At 43.0% G+C, this 25,443-nt stretch overlaps 1 protein-coding gene across 2 annotated transcripts; it reads right to left on the bottom strand.

The window, feature by feature from the left end:
* Nucleotides 1-390: 390 nt before the first annotated feature.
* Nucleotides 391-10,274, bottom strand: LOC115360131 (dickkopf-related protein 3-like). 2 transcript variants are annotated; one of them, XM_030052795.1, is made up of 8 exons: nucleotides 9,967-10,274; nucleotides 9,410-9,709; nucleotides 7,849-7,941; nucleotides 7,617-7,697; nucleotides 4,226-4,318; nucleotides 3,454-3,598; nucleotides 1,914-2,064; nucleotides 391-1,148 (listed from the first exon to the last, which is right to left on the bottom strand). In XM_030052795.1, exons 2-8 carry the CDS (start codon nucleotides 9,605-9,607, stop codon nucleotides 1,124-1,126), a joined length of 786 nt encoding a protein of 261 aa, XP_029908655.1. In that variant the 5' UTR covers nucleotides 9,608-9,709; nucleotides 9,967-10,274; the 3' UTR covers nucleotides 391-1,123. The 2 variants fall into 2 exon arrangements, with proteins under 2 accessions (XP_029908655.1, XP_029908654.1); XM_030052794.1 differs by having other exon boundaries at nucleotides 9,410-10,274.
* Between the last annotated feature and the right edge of the window lie 15,169 nt (nucleotides 10,275-25,443).

Here is a 25,443-nt window from a genome sequence, read left to right as displayed (position 1 = left end):
ACTAGACTTTAGAGAAAAACCTGCTTACTGGAATAAAATAAAAATCTACAGAAAATGTGCCTTCACAATGTGTTGGCTTTGGATTGGAATAACTACTCTGACAAACACCGTCCATTATTATTTTATTATTTTTAAAATAAAAAACTTTAATGGTGAAACTAATAAAAAAGTAAACTAAAATGAAACATCAAAAAACTGAAATGAAACTAGCAAAATTCATTCTGTAAATAACTGAAACTGAATCGAATTGAAAACAAAAATTAATAACGAAATAAAAAAGTAATAAATAATGCATAATCCAAAACAATAAAAGCTGTTTTGAAGCTCCATCTGACAGATTCACTGATCTCAAGAATTAACCCACATTTTAGTCCATAATCTGGGATTAGATTGAACAGTCTTTATTGTCCCTGCGACAGTAAACTTTGCAGTCAGCACAACCGATGCACATCATAAAAATAAATAAAATAGATAAAGAGATATAAAAACATGCAAGTCATCATTATAAAAGTTGAGCTGAAGCGCTAACAGTCAATTGGTCCTTTGTTAGAGTGTGTGTGTGTGTGTGTGTGTGTGTGACAGCGACAAAGCGCACCAGTAACACCAGTAGGTGCCAGGACGGGACAGCTCTGGTGAAAGTTGATAATCTCTCATCTCTTCTGTCTTAGAGCCTTCAGATATTACATATACACAGAGTTGAAGTGTGTGTGTGTGTGTGTGTGTGTGTTTGTGTGTGTTTGTGTGTGGTGTTCAGGGCTGCCTGTTGCAGTGGCAGCTTTTATCCTCCAAACAAAAAGGACAGAGAATTTTTTTTTTTCCAAAATGTATTTAAAATGAATACGTCAGCAGTGCTGTTCTTGGTCCCAAGTCAAAACTACAACCACGTCTTTCATTTCCATCAAGATACATGGCACACGTTGGTCATCTAACAACATTTTAGTATGGCACAAATAATACAGTGCAACCATGAAGTCCTGTCCTGAGACAAGAGCTCCGTCTTTACACTCCAGTTGTTTCTGGATTAGAGAGCTAGCTCTGCTCCTGGACAGGGTCATAGAGTTTATAACGACTCCGTTTTCCTGTGGCAGATCAGTCCTCCAGCCTGAGGGATGTTCTTGTCCGTCTACCCTCCGCAGACAGATCGACGTCTGTAAGCAACAAGAAAAGACTGGAAATCAGGAAAGCAAGACATATTTTTACACCAAAGACATTGTTGCTCCATGGACTAACATCAGAGTCAGAACAGGGAAGTGCATTTGAGCCCATTTTAAAGCAAACTGGGTTTCATAGGTACATGGGTGTCATACTGTGTGAGTGCACATGGAGGAGAAATTCAAATGCACAGAGGGTGCACTTACTGGATCTACTTTTCAATTCAACTGAAAAATAAGAAAAGAGCTGTTTAATTTGTTTAATGGCTGTTTCCCCTTACTAGCTGGGACGTTCTCAAAAACTCTCACATCACAACCCGACCCTCTGCCAAAGTTCAGGTTGGCTTTATTCTTCTCTTGTTTGATGGCAAAATAAGTAAAGCTGTTCTATTCAGATTAATTTAGAGCCCTTAATTCATTATGATTACTGTCTCAAAGGCTTTAACAGGCCCACAGTTTAAAAACCCTGTTCTCTATTCTCTGTTCTGCTCTGTTAGATCCTGATCAGGGCCATCGAGAGGCAAATCCAGGTCAGTCTGTCTGGGTGTCTCCTCAATGTTTTACAGCACATAAGAGAATAATGTCTGTTTTATGTTTAGCACTATATTGTTTATTGGAAACAAAAGCAGGTTAAATGTATAGTCTGGACTGACATTGTGAAGATTGATTTCAGCAGGTAAACTGAGTTTTGGTGGTCTCCTGTCTCCATGTGTCTACATGTGCAGACTGTACAGAGTCTGTACTGGTGGTCTTTGCTCTCACCCCTGAGGCTGGCACTGCAGCTCGTTGGCACAGGGGCAGTGGTCACGGGGACCCTCCTGATCCCAGGCCAGCATATCCATCAGCAGGTTGGGGTGGCTCAGACAGGACTCCCCCTTCTCTGGTTTGGGGTTACACACTGGAAATAGAAGCTCTGGTGGAAGGAGCAGAGAGTGAAGAGAGAGCGAGGAGGAGCAGGAAGATGGGAGAGACATGTTCAGACGCTTCAGCCACATGAGGAAACGGAAAGAATCAAACAACGTCTTTAAGAAATCTCTTATTTTTCTCTATAACTCTCGCTCATCAGTCAGGGGCTCGGTCTCCCAGATTTATTGTTGTTATTTAGCATTTAGTGTAAGATTTCCACTGTCTTTGCTCCCACTGAGGCTGGAAGTGCAAGTAGCTGGGACTGGTGTGAAGATGCTTAAAAAAAGCACAGACACACGTACTCTGTGGTAAACCTAAAAAATGTTCAAACCTAATAAGAAGAGCTACTGTTAGATAAACTGTTAGTTAAACTGTGGACTGTACAGAGGCCAAAGCTCTTCACAGTGGACAGTGTGAGCGGTTCACTCCTACCCAGTCTGGAATAACTCCTCGATAATGGCAGTTGGCAAGACCATAAATAATTAGCAATGGAAATAGTGTTAAGTATTAACAATAAGTAACAAAAATTAAAAGAAGAGTATTGAAGTTGACTCTCTGCACGTGTCCAAAGGCATTGAAATCAGTTCTAAAAAGCTGTCAGCAGGTTTTTGTTGCAAAATCTACGAGCTAATTACAAGAACTATAAAAAACAATGAGAAATGTTGAGGATTTGTTGTGTTTCATATTGTTTTGTTTATCCACTAAAAGTGTTAGTTTGTGACGTGCTTTGCCACACTCCTCCTTACAGACTTAAGAAAATGACCGATTTTGTCTCAGAGTTGTGGTGGCACTGATGTGGGAGGGGTGGCAGAGTAATGGATTTATTATGGTCTGGCCCTGCTGTCGGTAAATTTTGTAGTGAAGGACCAGATTGATATTTGTCATATCTACAAACAAGTAGACCACCTGCTGGGTCGGCATGGCTAATTCACACATACAGTCCTAACAAATGACATGAATCAGCGATGTCTGTCTGTCAGCGGTAATGGTGCATATTGGGCTAAAATGTGTTTAAAAAAATGAATGGATGAATGAATGAATGAATGGAGATCATTGCCACAGTGGAGAACAGTCTGTCAAACACTGCCCAGCTCTGTCTTTTCTTTGGTCAGTGGCCATTTATATTTAAATATCTAAGGTATTACTTTATCATTAACAGTTTATTAATTATTAAAGTCAGTCACTAAAGTATGGACAGAGAGAAGATCAGTAATGGCAGTTTTCTGTAATCTGATAGGCTAACATCCTGGACCGGAGCGACAGGGAAGCTGGACCCGGTTCAACTCGCTCTGCTCTGCGGTTTGTGTTCATATTCAAATTTGTGGCATCACATATGAACTGAGACGGGTTAGGCGGGTCTGTCAGTCGGTGCTGGAGCAGCCACATGTCAGCTCACCTCGCTGGAAGGCACAGCAGAGGTCGGCCCTGCAGTCGCTCTGGACCTGACAGATGGTTCCCTCGGCTCCTCTGGTGGCGTTGGCTGTGCACTGACCCCACACACACATCTCATCTGAGCAGCACTCCTCGTCCTTAGTGCACGGCTGAGCGGGAACACACATGGACACACTCACACACTTTGCAGACTCTTTGCCTGGTAAAAGGTGCAACCTGTAGCATTTTAATGTCACTAAACTAGGATGATTAATATCGAGACTCCAGCATGGTTACTGTAAACTATTTAGAGCGTCACATAGAGCTCTGGAAGCCTCCATTGGTGTCTGCATTGTATTTTATATTGTGTGCCATCAGCTCAGATTTAGCAGAATTGTGCTGAACTGCTTTACTGCACAAAGGAACATTACTTTACAGCACAAAACATAAAAGGTGAGCAGGTTTTTTTTTCTTCAGAACTAAAGCTTAGAGTTTCTAGTTGCTGCAGACTGTGGAGGGAGTGAAGAGACGGAAAAATCACTTTCAACATGTTAATGAAACCTGTGACGGAGGAAAGCCGACAGCCTCTTTGACACAATCTAAAGGGTTTATTGGAAATATAGTATTAATAATGAGAAACACTGGCACTAATACCATTATGACTGCTGTGAGGAAGAGGCGGTCTTGCTCATGATGTCAGTTGTTTACAGTCATAATCCCAACTAATTTGACAATTATATACTGATGTTTAAAATGGTGCAGCTTTAGTTTGAACAGAGGACATCACGGTCACTCACCATGTCAGTGGGTATGCAGGGAAGGCACCTGGACTTCTCAATCCCATACATGCAGTACCTCAGGTCACCACAGTCCTCATCCACCATGCACTCCTGAGAGGAGACACAGCAGCAGGCATATAATGAAAAAAAAAAAAAGTAAATGATTAAAATGCATGGAGAAACACTGGGCTGGTTTGTCTATAATCTACGGCGTCCACTTTTAGCACATGAAGGAACATGAACAAAGCATATTATGTAAATATAAAAAACAAGTCCTGGTACTGGTACCCATTTTTTGAGGAAATTTACTGACTCATCTTATTTTCTTCCTTATTTTGGAAAATATATCCCGTACAAAGCACCTGAAGGAAATATCCGCACAGCAATCTTGTACCAGGATAAAACAATCTGAAAGTCCTGTCACAAATTATTGTACTTGCATGGGGAAAAAATGGGTTCTGAGTCATGTTGTTGTTATATCACCATAATGCACTTTGTTCACGTTGTTTATGCACTATAAGTGTTATTTTCGGAGTTGTTTGTTGTGCTATAGATTGAATGAAAAGACACACACACATTTATAGTATTGTGGATTAGCACTGCAGGGGAGCACGTGGCGAATAATAAGGATATTTTAGCTCCACGTGGACTCAGATCAAGCTCAGGGAACTGCACAACTCAACTCTTTAAAGCTCAGTTTTGCTTTATTATGGTCCACTGAGCTTTGATAAAGAGCTCATTGAGGTTACAAGGTTTCATGAGTTGACTTTTAATCAAATGTGGATACAAATTTTCGCCATGGTTGCAGTAAATCCTTTGCTTTCTCATCAGCTGTCTCACTGTGTGAAATGATTATCTGCATCGCAACAAAACTGTATTGCTCACAGTACTGATTTGCATGACTATGATAACAATTCTATAAAATATAAATAGCATCAATCTAAAACACAGGCTCATGATTATGCTAACAGTGACATATTACTACAATGCACGGCAGTATAGTAGAGACGCTGTACCAAATCAATTTTTTTCAAGGTTGAGGCTGCTGTTCAAGAGGAATTCGGTATCGCTGCCTCTTTTACCACACATTCCTCTCTGTGTGTGACTGTCGCTGCAAACTGGTGAGTCTAGAAGGAAGCACTCCGTTATGGCTGATGGAAATATCCGGATATGACCTCACATTGTATACATTTGGCAAATTATCCAGTGGAATGAGAAAACCACACTGCCAAACAACAAACTGGGACCTCAGATGCAAAACACATCACAAATCCATTTCTCTCTGTAACTAGAAAGTCTGACTGGTTTGTTTGGACTTGTTCTGCCTGTGAGACGAAACTGAGGAATTCTGATTTGACTCTCCTTCACCGGTCAGAGGAAACGGCGTCTGCCAAAAACAGCTCCAGTTAAGAAAACATTTCGGGGCTTTTTTATCTTTGTGCATTCCCCCTGAGGGGCGTCAGCACTGAAGCTGAGCCAAGTCCCTGCTGCCGCCAGCTCCCAGCCGCTGACCAGACCATCAGAGCGCCGCAAAACAGGGTTATGATGTGCAGCATGATCATATCTGCACAGGCTTTCAAACTTTTCCTGGACCCCCACCCTCATGTTGACTCACATTAACCCCCAGACACCCACCTGGAGCCCCTGGGACTCTGATATGAAAAGATATGTTGGTTTGTTTTGATTATGAAATTGTCTTTCTGTGATATGCTAACCTGTGAAATGCATTCAAAGTAGTGAGATTAAAATATGAGCAAAACATGTGAACACACACACACACACACACACACATATTTATATATACAAACATGACATGCCTGGTCTAGACGGATGCAGGCTGGCCTTCTCTCATGAACACCTCCAGTCTGCCAGTAAAACATTTCTTTCCATGCTCTCACTTCCACCTCAGACAACTCCCTGCTCATGTCAACTCTCTCCTCAGCCGACACGTTCAGTTTCTGTAATGCCTGCAAAATCCTGTGTGAACACAGAATTTTGAATTTGCCAAACAGACTTTTATCTCTTCAGGCTGCATGCTCTGAAACAGACCCACCAGCACACAGCTTGATGAAGATTTTCTTTCTTGTTTCCTACATTTTCCCACAACAACAGATCATCAGGGCAAACAGAGAAACACTGGAGGCTGCACAGTGTGGACCGCCGTACCCACAATACCTTGCAATTATCTTAATAAATCCCAGATGACTACAGCTGTTATTAGTCACACAAGACCAGTAGTCACTTATCTTTATTTTCTCTCCGTAAATATATTTTCCAAAGATTACTTCTTCCGTTTGACAGCCAGATGCTCGACAGAGAGGAAAGTAGGATTTTTGGACAAGAGGCTTTTCTGCCTTGTAGGTCTGAACAAACCTCTGGCTCAGCTGGGACCTCCTCATGCCTTTCCTCCACACAGACGCTAAAATGTCTGTACAGTCAGTTCCTCCAGGAGAGCCAGCCCGTTCCCTGCCTGCCCTGCGCTGCTAACTCGCTCCCCTGGTGTGTTTTTTTCCAGCAGTGTGGACTATTAATGTGACCGCTTTCTGCAGGGCTGCCAGGAAAGCCCAAAGATCAAAACCGCCTTTGTAAACTCCACACTGGCGAAACCAGGAGGCAAGCAAGAAGAATGACCTAAATCCTGTCAGCCAAAACTATGATAAGTATATGGTAGGCCTGCTCACTCGGAGTGATCTCATTCTTTATAAAATATGTTGAGGCAACAATATTTCAAAGTATTCCCTTTCTTGCCCCCCTCCTGTGCATGCTCTCAAACTGAACAGAGAACATTATTAAGCCACACAAAAGAAATGCTTCATTTAAGTTGATGTGGCTACAATGTTACACTGTTGACTATTTCTTGACTGAAAAAAGACATGTTTTAAAATGGAATGAAAAATGATGGGAGGAGGACTCCTCTGTCTTAAGAAATCCACCCTCACAGTTTATATCATCACGGCAAAAAAAAAAAAAAAAAAAAAAAAAGGAGAAACACTTGGTCTGAGAATGGAGCATGCAGTCGGACGCTGAGTCTCTGCCTGAAAAACAAACATACCATTTCCTGATTTCCTGGAGGCCATCAGCTGGATCCAGAGTTTATTAGTTTGGTCCAAAAAAAAAAAAAAAAAAAAAAAAAAAATCTGCAGTCACAGGAATTATTGCACTCCATGTCTTTTTACAGTCTCAAATGTTATTAGCACCAGGATGACATCAAATTACTGCTAATGCATTGGGAATCTTTAATACTAAGTCAGGAAATGAGAAGGTTTCCACTGAGTCAAAGAGTCTGAGGCTGCCTGAGTTCTGGGAACACGATGCATACATGTATCCCATCATCATTTCTCCTACTTATTGACCTGAAAAGGAAGGCTGTGCTTCCTACTAAAAAAAAAAAGAAGGTATCAGGACTCACATGATCTACGCTGTTCCACTGGCCTGAGATCTCCATGTGGCCGTGTGAAAGCAGAGACTCTCCTGTTGTGTTATCAGTTTCCTGTAAAGGGGCAGAACTCAGGTGACATGCCTGACATCAAAATGAAAAAAAGTGCTAAGACACAGAAAACTGCACAGGGATTTATTCTAGAAAAGGTTTTATTTGAGATGTTTTATCACACTTGCTTGCAGTCGACAGTCGACTCCTTTACCTGGTCGGTTCTGTCCAGCACCTGGATGGTTTTGTTTCCACTGAGACGTAGTTCGAGCGAGGCGACAGATGATTTAGCGCTCTCTGTGGCAATCTGTTGGATACAATGTCGAAAATAGATGTGAAATCCATTTAGGGCCTTATGTAGGATAACATGCAGTTTATGGCATTTCCATGTTCATATTAGATTTCAATATGCGGGGAAAGTAAAAATACACTCCTCAGAAGTTTCTGTGTATGTTACAGAAGAACACAGAGTGGAACAGAATAGAGCCTAAACAGAGCACAGTTTGTTGGCATGTGTGTGTCAGTATCCAGCTCTGTGGCTGGAGCTGTAGAAGGAAAAATTAAGAAAATAGCAGCAAAATCAGCAAATTAAAAAAAGCAGGCTTTCATCACTGGACATCGGTGGACCAGTGAGATGAGATGTCATTTCTCAAAAATCATATAGGATCCTGTAGTTTGTCACTTTTGCTGGATAGTTTCCATTTCTACTTTCCAGAAACTAGGAAAATGTTATGTTTCCATAGGTGCAAGATGAGAGAGCACTCAACCAATATTCGTATTTCTAGATTATATCACTCAGGCTACTCAAGATATAGTGCTAACGTGTTTAGTGATTAAAATTTCCACCTTCAGCCCACTGTTAATAAGAGTCAGTATGCAATTCTTTTTGCTGTTGTGAATTCCAGCAAAGCGTTCAGCTGCTGAAAGGAGAAAAAGGAAATCTGAGCTTCACTTTAACAGCCTGGCCTGCTTTGACACAAAATTAAACCAAAAGCAATTATCACAGAGTTAAGGCTCAAAATACACAAGGAAATTAGTGGCCTGCAATTTGGCATCCCTCACTGTTCTCCCATCCAGCATGTTTTTTTTTTTTTTTTTTTGCCCAGACTGGACAACAGAGGGAGGTAAGTGGTTCTGATTTTAGAGATGAAAACATTCATGTGTCCTGCAGTGCTCACTGGTGAGAGGTAAATCACATGTGCACCAGGGCTAAATAGTCTGTCTAGGCTAAAATGGAAATAAGAAAGTTATGAGCCTTTTAGCTTGTAGCTCCACATCAGGGTTAAGAGCCCATTTAGCTCCATGTTGTTGGTGCAGCTTGAACATATATGGTATAATAGATAATGCACGATGCATATACTGAAGGGATTTGTTTTTGTAAAAGGTCAGCTGGCTGTAGGTGGGATCCTGCACCACAGTAGGTTATTTTAGACTATAGCCAAGGCTAGAAAATGCCCAGTTTAACAACTTAAAGCCTTTTTTGAGTCACATATTCTGTCGAGGAGGCATAATCCCGTTGTTTTCAGTGCTATTTCCCTTATAGGAGCTTTCAGTTGTGTCAATATCCTGTAGCAAGCCAAAATAAAACAGATTATCAAGGTACCTCATGCGCTAAAACGATCCCTACCCTCTCGCCTACTCTATCGTTTCTTTTAATAAAGGCAGTAAAAACTCCGTATTAGACCAGGTAACTTTCGTTCTCCAGTGTAACCAACTTTCATCCATTAGAAATCCCCTAAACCTCCTCATATGAAGTTGTGAAGCGCTCTGCAGACCTGATCCACCGCCTCCTCCAGGATGTGCTGCGTGTCCTCCATCAACATCTCCACCTCTCGGAACATGTCGTTCAGACTGACCGGTCCCCGCTCCAGGTCCTCCAGGTCCCGCAGCCCGTTCCCCACCGGGCCGCCGCTCACCAGCAGGCCCACGCTCAGAGTCAAGACCGCGGCCAGCGACAGCACGGTGCCGGCCATCCTGCTGCTCCTCTCCGCTGCTCCTCGCTGCTGAGCCGGAGCGCCGTGTGACGCACGGAGGCGCACAGCCGCGCACAGCTGGATCCGTTTTATTTGGAAAGTCTGAGCGGGGAGAGGCGGACGGGGGGAGGACGGGGATTAAACCGGAACGAATCGGGTTTAATGGCGTGGCAAATGTTCAAGCGGCGCTCAGTGAGGTAAATGTCAAAGTCTAAACTGTTTATTATGAGGTTGTTTAAAATGACATCATGTAAACGGCTCATATAAGCTACTGTAAAGAGAACAAATATATTGAGTTTGGCAGCAGGGCTTGCCAAACGTTAGCTGTAAAATATAGTCCAGGGAGAAAACCTGGTTACCGTTTGCTGCTCGTCTGTGGGCTGAAACTCCTCTGAAGTTGGCAGGAGGAGCACACCGCTGTGCAGACACTGCCCTCTGCCAAACTAACGCAGCCAGGTTAGGTTTTACAACTTTAAAAAGTCCATCCAAGCTGAAAATGTCCATCCAACTTCTCCAAACAGTTCAGCACAAACTGAGTGTTCAGCTGCCAGATTATTACAGTGGGTCCAAAACTTCACCCTGATGCTCATTTTCACCCTCTGCTGTCTGCTTGTATTCAGAGCCTTTATTCAGCACTTAGCTGAAGCAGCTTTGGCAGCAGTTACAGCCTCCAGTCTTTTGGGGTATGAAGCAACAAGCTCTGCACGCCTGGACTGGGGGATTTTCTGCCGTTCTTCTTTGCAGATCCTCAGGTCAGGTTGGATGGGGACCGTCAGTGGATGGCCATGTTAAGGTCTCTGCAGAGATGCTGGACAGTGTTCAGGTTAGGGCTCTGGGACTCTAGGACATTCACAGAGTCCCTAAGCTACTCCTGTGTCGTCTTGGCTGTGAGCTCAGGGTCACTGTCGTGTTGGAACGTGAACCTTCGGCCCAGTCTGAGGTCCTGAGTGCTGTGGAACAGGTTTTCATTGAGGATATCTCTGGACTTTGCTCCATTCAGCTCTCCCTCAGCCCTGACCAGTCTCCCAGTCACTGCTGCTGGAAAACACCCCCACAGCATGATGCTGCCACCACCAGGCTGCACTGCTGGGATGGTACTGGGCAGGTGATGAGGGATGCCTGGATTCCTCCAGACATTACATTTGGAATTGAGGCCAAACAGTTCAGTCTTGGTTTCATCAGAGCAGAGAATCTTGTTTCTCACAGTCTGAGAGTCCTTCAGCTGCTTTTTTTTTTTTTTTTGCAAACTCCAAGCGGGCTTTCATGTGTTTTGCACTGGGGAGAGGCTTCCGTCCAGCCGCTCTGCCATAAAGCCCAGATCGGTGGGCCCACGACTGCTCAGTTTGGCCGGGCGACCATCTCCTGGAAGAGTTCTGGTTGTGCCAAACTTCTTCCATTTGAGAATGATGGAGGCCACTGTGCTCTTGGGAACCTTCAGTGCAGCAGATTTTTTTTTTTTTTTGCAGCTTTCCCCAGATCTGTGCCTTGCAGCAGTCCTGTCTCTGAGCTCTGCAGGCAGCTCCTCTAACCTCATGGTCTCTGCTCTGATATGCATGTCAGCTGTGAGGCCTTCTATAGAGAGCTGTGTGCCTTTCCAAATCATGTCCAATCAATTTAATTTACCACAGGTGGACTCTAATCAAGGTGTAGAAACATCTCAGCAACCATCAAGAGAAATGGGAGTCACCTGGGCACAGTGTTGTTGCAAAGGGTCTGAATACTTTTCACTTTGTTATTATTGGGTACTGAGTGTAGATTAATGAGAGAAAATGAATTTAAACAATTGTAGCATCAGGCTGCAACATAACAAAAGTGAAAAAAAGTGAAGGGGGGCCTGAATACTTTCTGAATGCACTGAATATGCATTTCCTTAATTAATTCTCCCCCCTTGTGTTCATTGTAAGAACTGCATGTACACACATAAAGCCAGTTTTTCAGATGGATAAAGGAAGATAAAATAAGACAAACAAAAAACTACATTATGACTGCAACACTATCAAAAATGATCGTCATGATTGCACGCAATTTGTAAATAATAATTTGCCGTGAATCATTAAAGCCCTACGATGCAAGATTTTATATTTTTGCAAAACAACACTCCTAGAGATAGATAGATAGATAGATAGATAGATAGATAGATAGATAGATAGATAGATAGATAGATAGATATTCTTTGAGTCATCAGTACTCCACCTGTCCTGCGAGCTAATTTGGTTTTCCAAGGACATTTTTTTTTTTACATTTGGTCATTATGGGTTACAGGTTAAGGTTAGGAAGCGATACAGACACACCACATACAGCCTGTGGCTCCTGCTCAGACCAGCCCTCATAACAACGCGGCATAATATTAATATGGTGCATTCATGACCAGTGGGAACTGGGAGATTCAAAGGCTAGAACCTCCCAGGCTCTCTCCTGAACGCACCAGTGGTGAAGTTGAATCTGGACATGGCTCTCATCACCAGGCAACATAATGTGTGTCTGTGTTTTGGTGTTTTTGGTGCATTAACCTGCATGTGTCAGAGCCAAGGGATATTTTTGTCTGAGCTACTGTTTATATGCTGACCTTATCAAACTCTGTTGTATCTTTAAAATCTCAGTTAAGATCACTACAATGTTCCTTTATGCTCTGGGACTTTTATTGTGATATTTCATCCTTTTTTTTCATTGTCAAAGCTGACCTCATGTCGTCCTGCTGGTGCTGACTGGGGTTGTGTTTGTTGGACAGCAGAGGGCAGCAAGAGGTTGGAAGATAAGTCGCCCACCCAGTGTGATTTTCCATCTATTCTGTTTCTTATAAATTCACAGATTAACAAAATTAAAATGTAACCATATGCAAAACCAACAAACAGTAGCACACTGGAAATAGCCTGGAGTAGTTGATTATACAGACACACAAAATCATTTGGTATAGAGTGTATAGATAAATTAATTGATTTCTGACGCATATGGCTCATCAGCTAACCCTAACCCTAAAGAATAAAAGGTTGGGAATTACATTTGTCATGGTGCCTAAATTTAGGTATAAATCACAGTTTGCATGCAAAATAGTAAGCTTTAAAGATACTGATAAACATTTTATTTACTTTCTTTATTAGAGTTAATAACAGCTAATAAAAGTTATTAAAAACAAATGGGCAGAGAAAGAGGTTTAATCACTTAAATACATAATGATAAAGTGTGGGATTGCTCCTTTTTAATTGATACTTTTTTTCTGAATTATAACCAGATTCTCTGATTCTGTACCTCACTGTGTAAAGCACAACATGTGAAAATAAATAAATACATAAATAAATAAATAAATAAAGGAAAAAAGAAAAAATTACATTCAAAAACCATGCCATTTCCTCTCAAACTGTAATTCTGCATTCAAATCACACACACACACACACACACACACACACACACACACATACACAGCTCAGAATAGTGAGATGGGCTGTTAGAACAAAACAGAAAACCATATGTAACATTTAAGAAATCAACAAACAAAAAATCAGGACACAAACATTAGCTGCACGACATTCATGTCAATTGAAAAAGAATATAATGGAAAAAAAACAACACAACAGGATCTACTGAGTTACAAGGGAAATGAGAAAATTACAATAGAGGTTATATAGGAAAAGAAATCATCTCTGTGTATGTGTGTGTGTGTGTGTGTGTGTGTGTGTGTGTGTGTGTGTGTGTAAAAAGTACATAGTATATCAGGTAGGCAGCAAGGATCAAGCTATAATATATATCCTTTAAATATATCCTGATGAACCAAACGCCTCTGTTTGCTGATGATAGTTGGATCATCAACAAAATGATAATGATGATGATGATGATGATGACAACATTTTATTTATTTATTTATTCCCTAGCGCCAGCTCTCCACGATTATGACTCCTGGGATCTGGTTCATGAAATATGAGCTGAAAATATAAGTTGGTTCTTATCTAAACTAAATGGGCTGGCATTCTTCAAAAAAACGTTCATCTTCATTCAGACTTTTAGAACCAACTGGATATTTTTCCTCAGAGATAATTTCAAGGTTTGTGCTTTTTATCATCAGGAGAAAGAACAATATCAGCTGATAAATGTGCAGCAGAGCAGAAACAGCACAGATCCCAGAACGGAGCCCTGCGGGATTTTCCCTGTTCCTGCCTCCCAGAGTGGATCTGCTGCACATTACTGTCTAATTTAAACTTTACAAATACCAACAGCATGCTCTCTATTATCTGAGAGGGGATTTTATCAACAAGTTGCTGGGCAGTTTATCTGAGGAAATCCAATTTTTGAAATACATTGGAGGAAAAAGATAAGCAAATTTAGAAGTGCCTAAATACATTTCCACAGCTTCCTGTAGTTGTTTGGTTTTGTGGTGTTTTTTGTACTTTTTAAAAAGTATTTTTATGCCAGTTATTTCACTTATGCACATGTTTCAGAACTATTGTACGTCATTCCATTTAAATCACAACCATCAGTGAGATAAAATGTGGGTCTCCATCAGCACCACAAACTGGAATATCGTTAATCGCCAGTTGTGTTTCTGTCCTACAGTGAGCAGAGACATGAAGAGTGATCTGGCTTTACTTTGTTTTAGTAGTTTAATTTGTAATTTCAAACATTTCCAACTAAGACAGTCTGGTTTAAATTCTGTATTTTCATCCTTTTATAGTTGCATGGGAGAGACCACCACAATGATCTTTGCAAAATAACCTTATGCTTAAGAGAAGTTTTAGCTTTGTTTACTACTTTTAGTTTTACTTATTTTACTACTACTTATTATTTTAAAATGTTTGGCATCAACAATATCCCAAATAAAATGTTGCATTGTTTCTGTTAGCTCTATTAAATTTATGTTTTGTTACGCAGTTTGCTGTGACCTAAATTTGATTGCTGCTGTATTTTCAGTGTTTCTTGTTTCTTGCTATACATTGGAACAGGTTTAAAAAAAAAAAAAAAATGACAAACATAATTGTACATTCATTAAATCTGGTGTGTGGTCGGCAAACATCACCTGAGCTGCAAAGGACAGACGTGCACCAGCGTTACGGCTCACAGAGTCAGTTAAAAAATGTGTGTGTTATGCTGAAACTCTGGTTTTTACCTCATTGTAAGTATTTTTGGATCCTCCTCTGAAAAGGTTGGGTAGACCAAATGTCAAAAACCAGGCCCACCATCTCGCACTGGTCACTGTAGGTGGAGCGATGGGAGGGGTGGAGCAGGCCCCTGAAGCCATTCCCAGGGGTCACTGAGCGACATGGAGCCAGGTTCCACCAAGGAAGGGGCCCAGCCTGTACCCGCACACTGCCCTGCACCGGGACCTGCTGTCCTGTAGCTGCCAGGGATCACCGGTCTGGGCTCAGGGGCCAAGGGGCCCACGGCACAGACCCTCCACACAGCGGCTGGACTGAGGTGGGAACAATCTTCCATCCAACCAGCTCAAGTAAACAAGCCAAAACGTCTCAGTGTTCAAACTCTAAAATAATGTAGTCTAAAAAAAGCTCTGGCTTTTGCTCTCTAAAAAAAAAATATAACTCACTGACGTCACAGTCTCAGAGTTTTTTTACCCTGAAACAGACCTGACATGTTGTTCCAGTCATTTCAGACAAGTTAATCGATGTTGATGAACACAAATCCTCCTCTGAAGAGACTCTGGAAAGCCCTCGAATGACACATTATGGACCTGCTTCACTGACACAATAAAAGACTGACTCTTGTGGCACATTAAATGTTTGACTGAGCTTTAATGCCCAGATGAGGTTCATTTTGCAGTAGTTATGGCAGCAAATGTGCTCATGTCATCATGAAATAACCCTCGGTTCTGCCACAGGGTTCCGCTCTGGTGTCACGTTGAACTTGGATCTAAGGAAAGTGCAGCAACATAAATGCATGTCTTGCACTCTGCATATTTAAGTCTTGCATAAAATATGTAGTATTACAGTATATTAACATATAAACAGATAAATGTATTCATATATGTACAACATTTAGTGTTCAGTAAGGAATCGTGGCATGGACAGTGGAGAGGCTGCGTGCGAGTAATAGAATAGAATAGAAACTTTATTGTCCAGGCATGCAATGTGCCCCTGGCTTCACTCAAAAAAAGATAAAATACAATAAATGCACAGTAAGAATCCAAAGGCACAGGAACAATAAACCGGTTTAAAATAGCACGAGAAATTCAACAAGGCAATGACAAGTGGGATTAACCCCTCGAACTCTGATCTTCACTCTCATTTTTAAAAGTTAGAGCATTTTTTTCCTTTGTAAACCACTGTCACAGAGATATTGTGTATCTGCTGGGTGAAACACTTCATTGAGCCACATGCCACTTACACTGAGTGAAATATTCAGACCCAACATGCCATTGTTTTACAGCTGCAGCAACACCTCAAACAGAAAATATCTACATGTCTTGTTCATCATTTTATACACATTTCCCTGGAATTCAGCAGGACATATTCGGGATCTTTGGAAACCTCGGGATCACCACTAGAATTTAAAACAGAGGTATATAGGTTTTCATAAAGCTTGGCCATTCAGCAATGACAAACCAGTCTGTGGGCCCAGCAGTGTTGAAGAGGTTTAAGACGTCCTTAGTAGATTATTTGTGGAACAAGTGCTGCTGACTTAAATATACTGTACGTTATGTTTTGGAGGTTCTGCAAAAGAGCCGTGTAAAAAAAAAAATTGCATAAAGGATTCATTAGAAACGCAAATCTACCAAGAATCTTCTTTTAAAGAGGCTTAGAGGTGGAAAAGTATGCATGAAATCTGACTTTGGGCGCTGGTAAATGGGCTGCCTTGCACAGGCTGAGCGGCGAGCCTGGGCTGTGAGAGGAGGCCGAGGACAGCGGGTTTTCAGCGGCGTAGATTCTGCCCTCCAGGCCTGCAGAAATCCTCACAGCGCTGCGAGACCTCTGGCCTTCAGAATTGGGATGGAACATTCAGCATGGTTGCCATGGTACATGCGAGTCGCCATGACAACCCGCTACAACGTTCTCGGGGGGGAGGTGGGGTGTAAATAACACAACACCCACACTTATTGCCCAATCGCTGTAATGCATATTCATGGTCACACGTAAGCCATTAGGGACATGGTTTATTAGTCCACCCATCCATCCGTCCTTCCATCCAACACGTTGTCAGTCTATCGCTTCATCTTTCCCTCCCCTCCATCCATCCATCCATCCATCCATCTACCCATCCAGCCTTTCCATCCCTTTTGCGCTCGACTAAATAACAATTACTCTGAGGCCAGTTGAAGGATGCAGCCCCCGCCTGCTCTCAGCTAGATTGTAATGGGTTCATAAGCGCTGCTGATTGAATTGATTGCCACAGTTGGAGTCTGGCTGAGATGTACAATGGGGAGGAATATGCAGAGCACAGAACATTAATCAGCTCGCGCGAACAGGCTACAGGCTCTCATTTTATTTCAGGTACAGTTGTGAATGTATACAGTACAAGTCACATGTAAGAAAAAGCAGTTTTTAAAAAAAAGCATGCGTGGCAGTATTCATGTTTTATTCTCAGGGTTGATGAGCGCCGTTCTCTCATATCTGCATGAACACATGAGACACAAGACGTGAGCAAATTGGAGCAGTTTTATTTTTATGCAACATTTGCTGACATGAAAGTTGGGAAATCAGGTGGCGAATTAAGTCCAGACAAATAAAGGATGCACTAACAAATGTAAAGGCATAGATACATAGATAAACAGATACACGTTGGTGGGACGGGGACAAGACATAAAAACAGGTGGCACCCCCAAAACCATAACCATTTGGAAGAAAGGTGCATTGTTGCATTTATTCTTACTAGAGTGCATTTTCATGGATATTTTACCTTGTCGTCCTCCTCTTCTCATGTAAAGACAGTCACAACAACAACCAAAAAAAAAGAAGAAGGAATACATAAATGCACACCGGGCGAGGCTCGGCCCACTTTGGGTCCTGTGTGAGAGGAAAAACAGGCGGCCGTGAGGAGAAGCAGCGACTGAGACCGGAAGGATGTGCGGGCGTGACTCGCTGAGGTAGACTGTGACTTGTTGTCAAGAAAGTGAATTTACAACAACAAAATCACTAGTCTTCCACAGCGTAACACACCAAAGACGCCTCATCTGTCATGATTTGTGTTTTCAAATGTACGGCAGCTCAGCATAAGAATGATATTCTTCATAAGCCTCTGCAATTATTTATAGATTACAGGATTATAGGGGTAGTGAATACATTTGCAGAAAATGCTGGGCACTGACTGGCCAACAATAAAAGCTCTCTCTAAGACAAAGAGAGGGAGCCCTGCTGATTAGAGTTCGAATGTGGTAAACTTTCCTGACCGGATGGATGTGAGCAGTTGCTTAGCGAGGGGAGCGACTGGAGTCCCGGTCCAGTTGTGATGCTGGTCCGAAAACTGCCTGTAAGGAGGAACGCATGTTTGAAAATGACACGAAATTTACATGAAATAATCAAATTATAACCACATCGTCATGAAACATCCTTGATCAAACATCTGCCTCGGTGCAGGAAAATCACATTCATAAAATAGATACTTGGCACAAAGTAGTGGCTGCACAAAACCATGATATATTCCATATATAAATGAAAACTATGTAATGAAAACATGAAGGCACTTTGCGTTTGCGTGTGATGACATGACTGTGAGTGAAAAGCAAACACAACAGGAGAGATACAGCAACCCCGAGCTATTCATTTACGGGTGTCGCTGCTGCCCGTGGGCTGGTAATAATGCAGTGATAACGTAAGTACCGCTGGTCTTTACTGTAAAGGCTCTCTCATTCTGTCCCTCTCTCTCTCTCTCTCTCTCTCACACACACACACACACACACAAATGCAATGCAAACACCAAATCTCACCATGTCTGTGTTAGAGTGGATCCCACTCTAACATAAGCTGTTTCAGAGCATACTTTGAGAGTATGCTCTGATAAAGACACATGCACACACACACATGCACACACACACATGCACACACAAACACACACACACACACACACACACACACACACACACACACACACACACACACACACACACACACGCACGAACACACACACTCAAACGCAGAGCTGTTGTGGCGTAGCGGCTGTTTTAATAACAGCAAAGAGTAAAAGGACACAAGTTAAATCTGGTGGTGTCGGTTCTCTAAAGCTCTCTGCCAATAAAGCTGGATCCCTGCAGGATGAGGAAATGGAGAGGAGAGGGAAGGAAAGGACAGGGGAGGAGGAGGAGAGGATTAGGAGGGATAAAAGAGGAAAGGAGAGTCATCCACCTGACCTTATGAAAATAATAAAAGTCCAAAGAAACCATAAAGAGTCGTCTTTAAATGATAAAGAAATGAGGAGAAGAGGGAGGACCGTCTAAATCTGTGGTGTTTCTCATAAAATAAATAACAGCAAATAAAGGTGGACTGTTCCTTACAGGACACGGAATAGGAGAGAAGAGGAAAAGAGAAGAGGAGGGGGAGAGAGAGGAGAGCAGGAGAGAGGAGCAGATTCTGCAGGTAAATCAAGAAAAAAAGAGAAACACGGAAATCGAAACCGAAGTCCAAACCAAAATCCAGAAGAGAAGCTCCAGTGACCAAAAGTGTCACCATAAACAATATTTTCTACAAAATCAACTGGGAAAAAAACATGTTCTTCTCCTTGTTACCTTAAACTGAGAAAAAGTCACTTTACTTCACTTTAGAGGACCGTGCCAGTGATTTTGAATGTTTGGCTCATTTACTACAATTTCCCCTCATTTTACACTGCAACAAACCACCAAAGATTGAACGACATAAGATCAAAATACCTCGATTTTCAATTTTGAATTTTCGGTTGAAACAGCCACTTCATAATAATAATAATGAACTGACAGGACTGATAATTGGCTGTGGAAACCAAATGTTTCCCTGGGGACTATTTTCTGGAAGACTTCAGATCCGTTCAGATCACTCCACCTAATTTCGAGTCCTGAAAACACAACAGTGCTGCTGCTTTCAGGAAAACTCATGTGGAAGTCTTTATTCCGCTGATGGAAAACTGGAGTGAAGAAAGTCTGAAGGCTCTGAAAGTTCATGTTCATATCGGCTGGAGGAGGAAAAGGAGGAGGAATGATAATATAAACATTTTGTTGATATGATGAGCATGCAGATCAGCGGTGTGCTCCTCGTTTATCGTTCCTCTCCACAGTTAAAGCGACAGACAGCAGCTCCGTGTCAGCGTCCATGTGCATGTGAAGTGTGAGAGGAAAGGAAAAGCAGGAATGAGTGTGAATCAAGCCGAGCGACGACTGTTTTCATGTTCACAAGTCGTCTGTTATTCAAGCCCGACATCACACACACTATTCCTGAGAGCAGGTTGTGTTGTGAATGACAAATATCCTGTAAATGAATGATAATGGCTTGTTTAGCTGTAGCCCGCCTACAGCGCCTCGGCCCCATCCTATTTCCTGTTAATATCGCTGGCTTCGGCCGCGCTGACCTCTCTGTCGTTCTTCTATTTCTATTAATCTTTAATGGCGGGTAAACGCCGCCGCGCCACACACTGACCGCCGCAGCTTCCCCACCTCATTACTGTCTTGGAGGGGGGAAAGGGACGAAATGGCTTATTTGTCTGAAATGTATTGGGGATGTGGACATTTGGCGACATCCGATGCTTTATAACCTCCCCACCACACCCACACACACACTCACACACACACACACACCTATTTATTTTGTCTGCCCGGGGCGGTTTCAAACCTCTCTGAATTTCTATTCTTTAATTAGAGCTGAGATGGTCGAGACGTGTGACTTTTGTACTGTGACTTCCTGTCTAATGACGGCCATCTTCCCCAGGCCGGTGGGTTTAATGTGACAGAGAGGAGCCGCAGAGCCGCAGAGCCGCAGCGCCGCGGCCGGACAAGCAGAGCAATAAAGTTATCGAGTTTGAGTGCTTCTACTCTCCTTCTCTCCCCCCCCCTCTCTCTCTCTCTCTCTCTCTCTCTCTCTCTCTCTCTCTCTCACTCTCTCTTTCTATCAGCTCAGTCATGCATGTACACACACACACACACACACACACACACACATGAATACAGACATTATGGACTGGACCCACACACACACACACACACCGGTGCTGCGCTGGTCGGTGACATTGTGACATTTGGAAGTAGATGAAATGACCGGCAGGGTCGGGGAGTGCTCTGCTCCATGTTTTACTGCTCAGGGACAAGAGCTCTTAAGACCTGAAAAGAACACACACACACACACACACACACACACACACACACACACACACAGCTCTTTAGGACCTCAATACCTACTTCAGTGCGTCTCTATTCATACAGGTTCTCTCTGTGTGTGCGCGGCTCCTCGGGCTCCAGGCTCTATGGGACTCAATCAAATCAGAGTCTGAAGCCTATTAAGGATCCGGCCTGGAGCTGCTCAGTTGTGAAATATATCATTTAAAATGCAGAGGCCGCGATCACCGGAGTAAAACCTCAGGTTTAGTAATTAAGTCATACGTTTTTGCCACTGACATGGATGACAGATACAGGCTTTACATGGATGTCATGCATTTGTAGCATTTATTAAAAAATATTTTGGAGGCAACTGAGTGCAAAAATAAATAAATAAATAAAATAAAAATAAAATCTGAGGCTCTTTCCTCTGTCACTTCAGCCAGCTTGTACTAATTCTGTTTATTGCCAAAAAAAAGAAAAAAAAAGAAAAACACATCACTTCCTGTGCACCTTTTCCCCAGGAAAAACCCACCAGACACACAAATGAAAAAGCTCCTGAACTCTCTGTATATTGGCTGAATCACAATCATGTTTTATCAGTTTGGAAGAGAACGGATGAAAATGTTTCAGATTGCCCCTTTAAATACCTCTCCTCGTTAAATTTTGACTTTTTTTTTTTTTTGGTTTGTTTTGTATGTTACACCACTCAGAGACTCATAATCAAGCCGGCGTGGTTTCTACAAGGGGACTTGACCAGCAGTTGTCCTTTCAGCGGACGGCGGCTCCACATCGCGTCTCTGCTGAGCCTCTCTCTGCACAAAGGCCTCGTCAGGAGCTGCTGTCAGGGCCCACAATGCTCGGAGTGACAGCTGCCTCGGCCGGCCCGCACCGCCACCAAGTTTAAGTTACAGGAGCCATTGACTGTGGATGGGGCGCTGGCTGCCTGGGTTAACACACACAATGCCGGGCCGCCGCCGCCGCTGCATTGTCCGGGTCACAGCGGTGAGCAGCAGAGTGACAGCACACGGCCGGCTATGGGTTCATTAGACCAGCACTGCTCGCCTCGCTTTCTTTTTCTCTCTCCTTTTGCTCTCATCACTTCTCTCTCTCTCTCTCTCTCTCTCTCTCTCTCTCTGTTTTCTGTGTACTAAGTGATCCTGCGTCTCTCTCCCTCTCTCCCCGGTGAGGTGTGCCCTACTCAGTACTCATTAACGTCCAGTATCAGCCACTGAGTTACAGGTATTAGCCAGGGAACATTGGAGATCGCCACACAAGGACATGCTGCCTGGTTACACACACACACACACACACACACAGAATGACACATTAGAAATTAGCTCCACATCCAGTCTGCTTCTAATTTTCACATTAAAAAATCATATTAAGAAATAATGGGCTCCCCATAGTTCACATAACTTACCGACTCTAGTTATCTCCCTTCCTCTCTCCTCCTCCTCCTCCTCCTTTCTCTCTCTCTCTCTCTGTCTCTCCCTCTTTCTGTTTCTCCCTCAATCTCCCTCCATCTTTCTCAAGGACTTAGGTCAGTGCATGTACTCAGACTTGAGCTGAAGAAAAGCTGAGAGGTGACAGTTCGCCACTATTATTCTCCCAGCCCTGGCCCAACAATTACGGGCAGCCTGCTGAATAGTTCTATGTCATTAGAGCAGGCTAAATTATGCTCTTCTCTCTGGGATGAAGGTCCTTTCACTCAGGGCCAAAGAGAAATAACTGAGAGGAGACAGTAGTATTCACAATGAAACTGAGTGAGTGTTCAAGGACAGCCGGCTTTCATTTCTGTTCTGGTAATGTTCCATATTAGACTAATGTTCAATTATGTTGTCAAGGCCAGTTAGTGAAATGTAATTCTTATACAGAGGGGGGGAAAAAGTCCTTTTATCATATTCCATCATATCTAATGTGAATAATTTTTCATACATGTACGGTAAGCTAATCAAATCATTAACCATTCGTTCGCGATGATGGGTTTAAATGGGTTAAGATTCCATGTTAATGTTATGCAAGAAAAGAGCTTATCCGTTGCAAATGAAGTTTATTCTAATTCATATTTCCACTTCATATGGACACGGGAGGCGCGCTGATTGTGGCCTTGTAATGTCATGTAATGTAATGCAGAGCTTTGGGACGGGAGCTCAGGTTTTTCCCCGCAGACGAGAAGCCAGGAGTCGGTAGACGGCGCGATGTTCGCCCGTCAGAGCTGCCGTGTTGGTGGCCCAGCATGCTCTGCAGCCCCGTCGACAAATTAAACAACGCACAGATTTTATGATACTCTTGGCTTTGAGGGTTGGACGCAGGAAAAGACTGTCATCACATTCTACTTTTGGATTTGTTTTTGGTGAAATGACAAATGTATTGGCTCCCTCAAATAGCAAGTCAATCCTAATGGCACTTTTAAAAGTATTTAATGTGACATTTTCACCAGAGGAGGATTTTTTTCTTTTTTTTTTATTTTGCATCTCTCTTTTCATTGATATATTCTCCAGTAATGTTTAGAGTGAGCCATGGTGGTTGCAGGGATTTCTTATTTCACCAGACAAACTTGTGAATTTGTCATTAGTAATTGTGTCAGTGTGTGTGTGTGTGTGTGTGTGTGTGTGAGGCAGAGAGAGAGGGTGGTTGCTGCCAAATTTTGGCAGAGCAGCAGTGCAGGCCAGATCCAAAACAAACTAATGCACATGCAACACGAGGGGGAAAAAAAAACACTAGATAATGACGTATTTGCATCGGTTACAATTTTTGTTTTTGTTTTTAATTAGGCTACACCACATACATTCATAATTGTATTTAGGGTTGCCTGTCTTTCTTTTTTTTTGTTGTTGTTGTTGTTGTTTTGCGGGTGAGCCGCTGCCTTGGAGCTCTGCCAGGCCGGCTCTCGTGTTAATAATACAGAGCGCCGCTGCTGATTGGCAGCGCTGACCACAGGCTTGATGCCGGTGTTACATTACATCTGAGCGGCGCAGCTGACCACAGGCTCTCAGGACTCGCATAGCCAAATGCCAGGAGGGCAGGCGTGGCACCAACGAGCCCCCGTAGTCTGACCAGGAGGACACACACCGGAGGAAGAGGAGGAGGAGGAGGAGGGGGGGGCTCTGAGTGAAACCACACGAGCTGACGAAAACATCAGGAGGCATATTCCTGATGTTGACCCCAGCCGCCTTCTGCACAAACTGTTTCAAAGCTTTAAAAAGGAAAAAAAAAAAAACCTGCCTCTCTCTATGTCCTTTGTGATTGGTGTGCATTGTTCTTTTTTTTTTTCGTTATAATTTAATAAATGAAATCCGTCAGCAATAACAGCTTTCCCCTGCATTCACTTCATCAGCATACAATTCAGTGTATTTCTAACCGTGCTTATTTTTTATTTTGATTTATTTTGCATTTTAACAGGTTATTTAAGTATTTATTTAATTGTATCGCATTTTATATTACTACGTTTTAGTCTTTGATTTTGTTCATGTATTTATGTCGGTGGAGTGATGAGTCTGTGCTGTAGGTGCAGTATAGAGGGTGCTGCACTGTGAGGGAGCCCCTGTAGCCTGGATCATCTGCACATGAGGCTGTTTCTCTGTTTCATCTCTTTTCATGCATTATTTTGTTTAACACTAAGGCACGTTGCATCGCGTTTGATTGTGCTAAAATGTGCAATTTAAATAAAGTTTGATCTCTTTGTAAAGACGCAAAGCTCACCTTCACTCCATCATCATGCTCTGTCTCCTAACCCCGCCATCATCAGCCCCTCACTCCACCCCCCCACCTCCTTTTATCTCCCCTCTGCTCATCCACAGTTCCTGCCCCTCCCTCCTCCCCCCGCTTGGCTCAGCGCCCCCCCGATTTCCACCTCCTCCTGCTCCCACCCTCTTATCGATTCTGTGTTAGTGAATTGGAGCCGGTGAAATGAGCAGAGCCGGACGTGGCTACTTCCTGCGCCGTGTGGTGGCCATTTCATCACCTGGGTCATTTGTCTGAACCTCCCACCCGGCCCTCCTGCCCCTCCGCTGACTCCTTCCTTCCTCTTTCCTCCCCTCTCCTCCCTGTTCCCTCCCCGTTGTCACTTTTTTCTCTCTCCTTCCTCTCATTTTCTCTCAACCTTTTCATTCCCTTTCGAACGCCACGCGGCGCCGCAGACGGATGGATGACAGGCCGTCCGGGGCCGCTGCAGGCCGATCATTAGAGGAGTCCTGTGGTTGACTTCAATTAGCCTGGGGAGACGGAGCGCTGCAGCCACGCAGGGAGAACATGCAATCAGCTGGGCTTTTTGACAGCCAGATTTACCAGCTCCTTTGACATGAGAGACACACACGGGATGACCCGCTAGTCAGAGCTGCCTTTTTTTTTTTTTCTTTGCAGATAAGGCCAGATCGTTTTGAGCGCGAGCATCGCTCTGCCTCCTCCAAGCGAGCTCGATAGAAAGCGCCTGCTAAAATGCAACCTTGAGAAATGCCATTTTAATCAAAGTTAACTGGTGTAATTGTTTCTACTTTGGTACGGTTTCATTTTTCAAGTTTTTAAATCATCTTGCTTTTTGCTGTGGAGTGAACACCTGTTATTTCTCTTATTCTTCTTGTTATCTTGTAGCCACAAGGGACAAATTAAGCCAGTTAGTTACAGC

Source organism: Myripristis murdjan, chromosome 6, assembly GCF_902150065.1.
Source record: "Myripristis murdjan chromosome 6, fMyrMur1.1, whole genome shotgun sequence".
Classification (NCBI taxonomy): Eukaryota; Metazoa; Chordata; class Actinopteri; order Holocentriformes; family Holocentridae; genus Myripristis; species Myripristis murdjan.
Note: the sequence above shows the minus strand (reverse complement) of the source record. Positions and strands in the feature narration are given on the sequence as shown.